The 9,417-nt window shown below is 48.8% G+C and overlaps 1 protein-coding gene across 1 annotated transcript; it reads left to right on the forward strand.

Moving 5' to 3' along the window:
- Positions 1–6: 6 nt before the first annotated feature.
- On the forward strand, positions 7–2,890 carry MOGAT3 (monoacylglycerol O-acyltransferase 3). The gene is made up of 7 exons (XM_015570281.1): positions 7–268; positions 507–614; positions 689–759; positions 1,029–1,233; positions 1,512–1,686; positions 2,257–2,459; positions 2,542–2,890. Exons 1-7 carry the CDS (start codon positions 196–198, stop codon positions 2,694–2,696), a joined length of 990 nt encoding a protein of 329 aa, XP_015425767.1. The 5' UTR covers positions 7–195; the 3' UTR covers positions 2,697–2,890.
- The last annotated feature ends 6,527 nt before the right edge of the window (positions 2,891–9,417 follow it).

A 9,417-nucleotide genomic window follows, 5' to 3' on the forward strand; every position in this document is an offset into this window, starting at 1 on the left:
CCCCCCCCCCACACTCACACCCATACACACTCACACCGCCCCACCACACACGCAATCCCGGAGGTCCAAAAGGCTCAGCCCCTCGGACCAGAAAGCCTTCCCAGGTACTTTTTCTCTTGGGGTCCTGGAGCACTGCTGGCCCAGGGCTGCTCCTGGGATAGGAGTCTCCACCTTCCTGCCGCCCTCTCCTGCACCATGAAGACCCTGAAGAAGCAGTGTCTGGACGTAGTGGGTGCCTACCAATTCGTGCTCACTTTCCTTTTCATGGGTGAGAGAAGTGGAAGAGGCATGGGTGCCGGGGTCCGCAGCGGGAGAAGGGACTGGGGGAGAAAAGCTGGAGCGCCACTAATCTGGGTGCCCAAGAGCAAAAAGACAGGGAGAGGGCCAATGTGGGGCTGGGAGAGAGCGGAAGGGTATGATCCCTGGGGGTGGAGGAGAGGGACAGCTGGATGACATGACTGAGTTTCAAAGGCTAATTCATTTTTAGTTTCTCATCTTTTACACAGGCCTTTCTTCATTCCTTCTTGTCTTCTCCCTCCTCTTCACGTCCCTCTGGTCATTCTCTGTTCTCTACTTGGCATGGCTCGTCCTAGACTGGAACACACCCAACCAAGGTGAGTACTGGAAGGGGGCCATGTGTTGGGAGAGGGCAGCTGGGCTTCCTCCACGCATATCTCTCTACCCTAAGGTGGAAGGCGGTCTAAGTGGATAAGGAACTGGACCATTTGGAAACACCTAAGGGATTATTATCCCATCAAGGTGACTGGTTACCCTCCAGAAAGACTCTCTGCCTCCTTCCTCTCCCCTGCCTCCCCCACCTATTCACCCCTAATAGTGCAGAAGCCTGAGCCCCAGCTGCCTAAGCTAAGGCAATGGGGCAGGGGGTGGAGTGATGTTCAAGAGTAGCCCCTCTGTGCCCGTAACCCCATCCTTGATCTCTGAAATCAGTTGGGGGGGGGGGCAACACTTTTTACCTGGTGTCCTGACTTCTATGTCTTCTTCCCCTCATCCTGCCCAACACCCCAAAGCTGGTGAAAACAGTAGAGCTGCCCCCTGACCAGAACTATGTGTTTGGCTCTCATCCACATGGGATCATGTGCATCGGAACCGCCTGCAATTTCTCAACCGAGAGCACTGGCTTCTCCCAGAAGTTCCCTGGGCTTCGGGCCTCACTAGTTGGGCTGGACGGACTCTTCCACATTCCAATCTATCGAGACTACCTCATGGCCACTGGTGAGCCTCCATGTGAGTGGGAGGAGGTGCTCTCCGGCCGGGGTGACCTCCACCCACCTAGCTCAAAGACCTGGTCTGAACACTGGCCAGGGTCACAGTGGGCATCAGTGAATAGCTTTGGAGCAAGTGTCCTATGGTGTCCTCGCTGGGACAGACACTATAGGGCACAGTGACACGGGCATGGTGGGTAGGGGAGTTGGGAGGAATGGGTAGGCTGAGGGGCTGGGGAGCCAAGGAGGGTGTGGTGACTGCTCCCACTTTCTCATGCCTGCCTGCAGGAGCATGTTCTGTGAGCCGCCAGAGCCTGGACTTTATTCTGTCACAGCCCCGGCGTGGGCAGGCCGTGGTCATCCTGGTTGGGGGTGCCCAAGAATCCATGTATGCACTCCCAGGGGTGCATCACGTTGTTCTCCAGAATCGCAAAGGCTTTGTACGCCTGGCGCTGAGGCATGGGTGAGAGGGGTGCGGGTGACCAGTCCAAGGCTGCTTTTAATGGTGAGAACTTCACAGCGCACCTTTGGGTGCACGCTCTCCATCCCTACACACCCGGGACCCTATAGATTGTTCTGCATCCACACTGAGCCCTATACCCGAAAGGTGCTCATGTCAGTGCTTGAGTGTTTACTCTGTGCCAAGCACTATGTCCACTTTGCAAGCTTCCTCCCACTCCAAGAGAGCCAGGGACATAGTACCAACAGCAGGGCACAAAACCTCTGATACTATCTCAAAGGCAAGACCGGAGGCATGTGTCTTTACCTGTGAAAGAGTTAATACCTACCTTGCAATGGTTTGGTTGTAAAGACTAGATGAGGAAATGTATACATGAAGGTTCAGTACACAATCTTTTCTCAGGAAATGTGAGTCCCTTTTTCCAGATTTTTCATAGTAGCCATTGTCATTTGCTTTAAAGGGCTTGGGAAGTGGAATTAAGAGGTTATGCTGTTCCCTGGGGCTCCCATCCTTGGGGTACTCCAAGAGCTGCTGGCCCAACCACCCTTCTTCTCTATTGCCCTTCTTTCCCAGGGCCTCCTTGGTACCTGTGTACTCCTTTGGGGAGAATGATGTCTTCAGACTTAAAGTTTTTGCCACAGACTCTTGGCAGTATCTGTGCCAGTCCATCATCAAGAAGTACCTGGGCTTTGCTCCTTGCATCTTCTGGGGCCGCAGTCTCTTCTCAGCCAACTCCTGGGGCCTGCTGCCTTTCCCTGTGCCCATCACTACTGTGGGTGAGTCCTCATCTCCAGGGAAGAAAGCTGCCATCAGCTGTGTGGGCACTTCTCACCTCATCTGTCTCCCCTCTCCCTGCAGTGGGCCGCCCCATCCCAGTGCCCCAGAGCCTCAACCCCACTGACGAGGAAGTTGACCACTACCACACGCTCTACATGAAGGCTCTGGAGCAACTGTTTGAGGAGCACAAAGAAAGCTGTGGTGTCCCTGCTTCTACTCACCTCACCATCACATAGCCCTGGCCTTGCCCTGCCCCCCAGCTCCTGAGCTCCTAATCCCAGTGCACTGAAACCCCCCACCTCACCACCACCACCACCACCTACTGCTGGGTCTAGTCCTCCAATAAAAGCTAGTTCTCACCCAGCTGGTGTGCTCAGTGGTCGACCTATATGAACCAGGAGGTCACAGTTCGATTGCTGGTCAGGGCACATGCCCCGGTTGCAGGCGAGTAGGAGGCAGCTGATCAATGATTCTCTTTCATCTTTGATGTTTCTATCCCTCTCCCTTCCTCTCCAAAATCAATAAAAACATTTTAAAAAATAAATAAAATTAAAAAAACAAAAGCTAGTGGTCTTCCATCACTACTTTGTAGAATCGGATGCCTGCAGAGCTGATGCTCTCGCTCTGGGAGTTAGCATGCCCAGGCATAATCAGCCCCCATTCTAATGTGCTAGAGTTGCTGCCTTAGATTGGGCATCAGGACTCTAAATTCTCCTTCCAGTGAAAATTAATTCTGTTGCATGACTTTGCATAAGTCTCTTCCCTTTTCTGGGTCCCTTCTCCCTCTGTAACTTAAGGCATCTGCTTAGCTAAGAGCTGTGGGATATTTGGACTGAGTTTGGGAGGGTGGCTGCAGGAGGGTTAGGCTTTGAAGGGTAAGCAGGATTTCGGTGAGTGGAGAAGATAGTGTGGATAGTGGAATACTATGAGTAAAAGCTGAGCTTGGTCAAGGGTACCTGACAGTATAAAGAGTGGAATGATGCGAGTAGTAGAAAGGCACTTAAGTACATAGCTTGCTTCTCTGTACTTCTTCCTCATCCTTAAAGTTTCCTTGGGGCTGGGAGATCAGATGAAGCAAGGATTTGTTTTACCATTATTAAGCCCTACTGCTAGCCCAGCATTAGGTCACCATTTACTCATTTGCTTAATAAGCATAAGATTATTGTGAAGATTAAAGAATCAAGATTTAGGGGCTTAGAACAGAGATAGGCAACACATAAGCCAATGAGAATTGGCTATAATCATCATTGTCATTATAGTCATGGTATGAGTCAAATGAGAGGATAAGGTTAAACAGCCTAAGGGTCCTCATGGGGTCTGACTTTTGTCAGTCCTATTTGTTGACTGGCTTTGTGTCTGTAACCGGGATTTAAACAAGAATAACTTGTTGGAATGTACTAGTAATTGGAATGCAACTGTATTTGTCTCCCACTTTCCTATAAAATTTATTCAATGGAAGAATTTTCTCTTGTCCCTGAATGAAAATCTGGGCAGTACCATGACTTAACTGGGTCATTCTCAGGTGAGAAGTTCTACATTCACTTTAAGTTAGTACATAGAAATGTTTAGTTCATAATCAACACTTGGATCTTCATTTGCAGCAGTTCTCAATCTGTGGGTTGCGAACAATGAAAATACATCCTGCATATCAGATATTTACATTACGATTCATAACAGTAGAAAAATTACAGTTATGAAGTAGCAAGGAAAATAATGTTATGGTTGGGGGTCACCACAACATGAGGAACTGTATTAAAAGGTGGCGGCGTTAGGAAGGTTGAGAACCGCTGATTTAGGGGTAGGAATTTTCCCCACTCCAACAAGGCCTGGTTGCAAGTGGGCTGACTGCTTGTCCAGAAGTAGCAGTTGGGGAAGGTTGAGTAGAAAGGGATGGGGTATACCTCTTTCTTCCCCCTCCCTTCCTAGCTGCTGTTATTGATCTTCCTGGGGTTGAAGTGTGGGGCAGAAGGGAAAGGGGGCCCCAAAATTGTTGATTGCTCTGTTATATATTCTCTGGGCCTCCAGAACCTCAAAATCTTTCCCTTCTGGGTACTTTCATGGATTCTTCAGTTTTCCCTTTAAGGCCCCTCTGGCAGCTTCTGTACTTTCTCTACCTTATCATCTGTCCATGGTTTTCTGCCCATGCACTCGACATAGTTTTCTCTGTAGGAGTTCCTTCACTCTTCTAGTCTGGGGGTGGGGGAGAGGGCTGGAATAAACCTGCTTTAGCCTTCAGCCTCCGTGGCTCCTATCCCCTCGGAGTGCAGGTTGGTCTCAGTGCAGCCACTTGTTCTTCTTTCTGTCCTGGATGGAAGGTCCTGTCAGCCACAGTCTGGCCACTGGATTTCTCCAGTGGGTACATCCCCCAAATGCTGGGACTTACCAAGCTCTTTGTGTCTTGAAGCCTTTTGTCACTGCTCTTGTTGAAGCGAGTCTTGCTCTCTAGGGGCAGGGCTTGCAGCCATCTAAAAGTCCTCCCCCAGCCCTGGCCGATGTTGCTCAGTGGTTAGAATGTCAGTCTGAGCACTGAAGGGTCTTGTGTTCAATTCCCAGTCAAGGGCACATACCTGGGTTGTGGATTTGATCCCCAGCCTCAATGCAGGTTTGTGTGGGAGGCAACTAATTAATGTGTCTCTCTCATCTCTCTCTCTCTCTCTCTCTCTCTCTCTCTCTCTCTCTCTCTCTTTCTCCCCACTCCTTCCCTCCCTCTCTCTCTAAAAAATCAATGAAAAAAATATCCTCAGGTGAGGAGTGACAACAAAAAAGGAGTGAGAATTTTATAAATAAATAAATAAATAATAAAAGTTTTCCCCCAGAGTGGAGGGAGGGGGGTAGACTGGATGAAAGTAGGTGAAGGGATTAGCCAAAGAACATATATACATAACCCATAGATATAGACAACAGTGTGTTGATGGCCAGAGGGAAGGTGGGCTGGGTGGAGGGGGGATAAAGGTGAGAAAGTGGGAACATCTGTAATAGCATCAACAATCAAAATAAATAAAGAAAAATATCATGCCCTGACTGATTTGGCTCAGTGGATAGAGCATCAACCTGTGGACTGAAAGGTCCCAGGGTTGATTCCAGTCAAGGGCACATAACTTGGTTATGGGCACATCCCCAGTAGGAGGTGTGCAGGAGGCAGCTGATCGATGTTTCTCTCTCATCGATGTTTCTAACTCTCTATCCCTCTACCTTCCTCTCTGTAAAAAATCAATAAAATATATTTTTTAAAAAAGAAAAATATCATAAAGATTAAAAAAAAATAAAATAAAAGTCCTCCCCAACCCCTCTCTCCATCTCTAAACTGATTTTTGTCCCAGGTAAGGGGCTCAAGAGTTACTTCTCAACCATTTGCTTGAAAAAATGTGGCATGTAGTCTGATCTGACCCTTTTGGAATGGAGGACCAATTTATCATATCTTCGTGCCTCAGCCCAGACTTCAGTGTTAGCATCATGTGTGCTTTTCTCTGGGTGCTTCCCCTGAGGGGCAAAAGCACCACCTGGCCACCAAGAGCTGGAGGTGTGAGGATTAGATCACTGTGGGGCTCCACCAAGAAGACCTCTGTTCTTCTGCTTTCAATGTGAGCAGTGAGTGTCTCTTTCTAGAGTGGTGGGCTTGGGCTGGGTGGTAGGTGAGGAATGGGACCTTTGTGTGGGTTTGGGGCAGGGAAGAGGGGAGTTCATTCTCCTGTCTGAAATCTGAGACCAATGAAATCATGGTGGGGGGAGCAGACTGGCCTGAGGCTGGAGAAGAATAGGAGCAGCCAAGAAGCTTAGTTAAGAAATGGTGTTTGCCCAAGAACCAGAGATATGATAAAAAGGACAAAGTGCTCTCAGTACCTGAGAAGCCAGTAGGGCAAGGTTCTCAGGAAAGGTGCCAGGTCTGATCTTAGAGGAAGACTTGCGTGGGGACATTCTCCTCTATGTGGAAACATCTGGGTTGGGGGAAAGAGCACAATACGAACCAGAAATGCACAGGGAGATCAAGATCAGGTTTCTGTCTCTGGGAGAGAGACGTGGCATGAATATGTGAGTGTTGGGGATAGAATACAGCAAGTAGAATGTGCTGCTACTGCGCAGTGTTATGGAAAGATTATCGGGACAAGACATGGAAATGGCAACTGGACAATGACAGGTGTGCCCCTCCATTAATATCCCTCCAGCATCTATTGGGTGAGATCAGTGCCACTTCCTTATTCATCATGCCATCTTGGCACCCTTTCTGTTCACTATAACAGGCCACAGGCAGCCTTCCCCCACCACCATCCACCTCGAGTGTGCTGTCCTCCCCAGGAAGCCAGCCCAGACTGGGAGGAAGCCCTAGGATTCAGAAGTCCCTGCTATGACTCCCAGCCTTTCCTGAGCTTCCCCAGGTGACCTCTGCTTTCATGCTCAGATCCTAGCCTCACTAAGGCAGAGGTCCTCTGGTTTTCTAGCCTTCCTTTATCGAACATCCATCTTGGGTGGGACTTGGTCTAAGACAGTGGTCAGCAAACCATGGCTCGCAAGCCACATGCGGCTCTTTGGCCCCTTGAGTGTGGCTCTTCCACAAAATACCATGTACGTACAGTGTGATTGAAACTTCGTGGCCCATGAGCAGAAGTGGGGTTTCGGTTTTTGGCCTGGGCGAGTCTATTTTGAAGAAGTGGCCTTAGAAGAAGTGGGGGGTGTTGGTCGGTCCGGCGACAGGAGACGCAGCGCGGGGAAGGTACATTGTTTTGAGGTACGTTTGCTGAGGTTGACCCCTTCCAACTCTCCCATCCACACTTGTCTATCTGAAACAAGTATACAAGACGAGTATGGATGGGAGAGTTGGAAGGGATTGACCTCAGCAAACGTACCTCTATCAGATTGAGGACGTTTTTAGCAAAGGCCAGCTTAGGAGTACCCTAATTAAGTTAATAACAATGTACCTACCTATATAGTTTAAGTTTAAAAAATTTGGCTCTGGCCCTAACCGGTTTGGCTCAGTGGATAGAGTGTCGGCCTGTGGACTGAAGGGTCCCAGGTTTGATTCCGGTCAAGGGCATGTACCTTGGTTGCGGGCACATCCCCATTAGGGGGTGTGCAGGAAGCAGTTGATCTATGTTTCTCTCTCATTGATGTTTCTAACTCTCTATCCCTCTCCCTTCCTTTAGACGCTCTCTTCCTCTTTGTAAAAAATCAATAAAATATATTTTAAAAAATAAAAATAAAAAATTTGGCTTTCAAAAGAAATTTCAATCATTGTACTTTTGATATTTGGCTCTGTTGACTAATGAGTTTGCCGACCACTGGTCTAAGAGGCTGGAGCTTCACACGGAGAAGAGTAGAGAGTCCAGGTGCCATGTCCATGTAATACAACTCCCAACAATATGTGCAGACCCCAGACCACAATGTCCAGACAATGGGCACAGCCTGCTAGACCAAAGCTACAAAGTGAAACACTCAGAAGGGCATTTTGCACATCAATCAACTATTTCCCAGTGGCTGCTGTCATAGGGGTTCCAACTAAATCTCATATTGGAACTAAATCCTCCAAACAACTGTCAATTTGGCCTTTGGGCTGAGCTTGGCTGATGGGGGGCATGCTCAGACCCTGGCCAGTGCTGGAGCTCCCTAGTAGTAATCAAGTCTCAAAACAGGATGAGCTCAAGCCCAGGCCCCAAGAGCAGGAGGCCTGTCCCTTTCAGTTCCCGCCTCCAGGTCCTAGCTCTTGACTGAGAAATATGCCCCAGGGCTGCCCTGGTGCTGTGATAATGGTCATTTACTGGAAACAGAAATAGGACAGAGTTGGAAGGTATATATATCAAGGGGCAACACCCGAGGTGCCATCTTAGCATATTAAGGGAGCAACAGGGAGAAGGGTCCATTGAGTGGTCAGAGGGAGAAGGGTACCCATCTTTGAGTCCCACAGACCTGGCTTTGAATCTCAGTTACTGACCCTGACCTTGGCCACGTCATTTAATCTTTTCAAACTTTAGTTCCCCCCGGTAACATGGGGCTACCTACTTCAGAATTGTGTGTTGTTGTTTTTTTACTTTTTATTGAAATACAACACAGACAAGTGCACAAACCATATGACAGAGCTTGAGTTTTTCCTAACTGAACACAAACAGTGTTATTTTGGCAAGTGAATATGATGCATACAAGCTCATGGGACAGCAGCACAACATCTTTGTGTTAAGATTGAGGAAAAGTGTCATCCACTGGCTTCCCACCACTCTCTACTCTGAATTTCTCTGCTGGGTGGGTGCTCACTCACCCACAATGCAACTGGGAAAAAATATTTTAAAGCCTTTTGGAGCAAGGAGAAAGGCCAGCTCTGCAGAGGGCTGAGGTAGGGAGGAGCCCTCAGAACAGAGAGTGGAGTCGACCCAGCAGGCCAGAGGAAATTAGGACAGGTTATGTATCACTGCAACTGTTTTGGAAGCTCCAGACCAAACAATGAGAATCCTGCTAGAGTCGGACTTGAGCCCTGTGCCATCTCTATTCACCGGCCACCTATGCAGACCCTAATGTGCTTTGGGACTCCAGCCATAACTTCTCAGAGGTGGGCTCCTCTCCAGTCCTTCTGCTGGTGCTTCCTCCCAAGCCTCACCCCTGAGGGTCCTTTCCACCTACTCATCCCTCTGGCTCTGAAAAGTCATCTTATCTCATCTGTATATCCAATGAGCTCTGTATCCTGAACTGTCTGCTGCCACCAGAGGTTATCATTGTCCAGTTACACACTGGAGACGCTAGAGTCACCTTTGCCTCCTTCCTCTCTCCCCACCTTTCAGAATCCCACTCAGACTTCCCGGTCTCTTCTGTTTTCCTTCTAAGCCATTTCTAGCTTCCTCCTTCCCAACCCTCTCAGGGATTCCCTCTGGGACGATTCATCAGCGATCAGAGGTCTTGCCTCTTATCTTCTATCCAATGCCTTCTCATGCTGTCAGGATGCTCTTCCTTAAAAGTATTCATCATGTCATTCTTCTT

Source organism: Myotis davidii, unplaced genomic scaffold (assembly GCF_000327345.1).
Source record: "Myotis davidii unplaced genomic scaffold, ASM32734v1 scaffold726, whole genome shotgun sequence".
Taxonomy (NCBI): Eukaryota; Metazoa; Chordata; class Mammalia; order Chiroptera; family Vespertilionidae; genus Myotis; species Myotis davidii.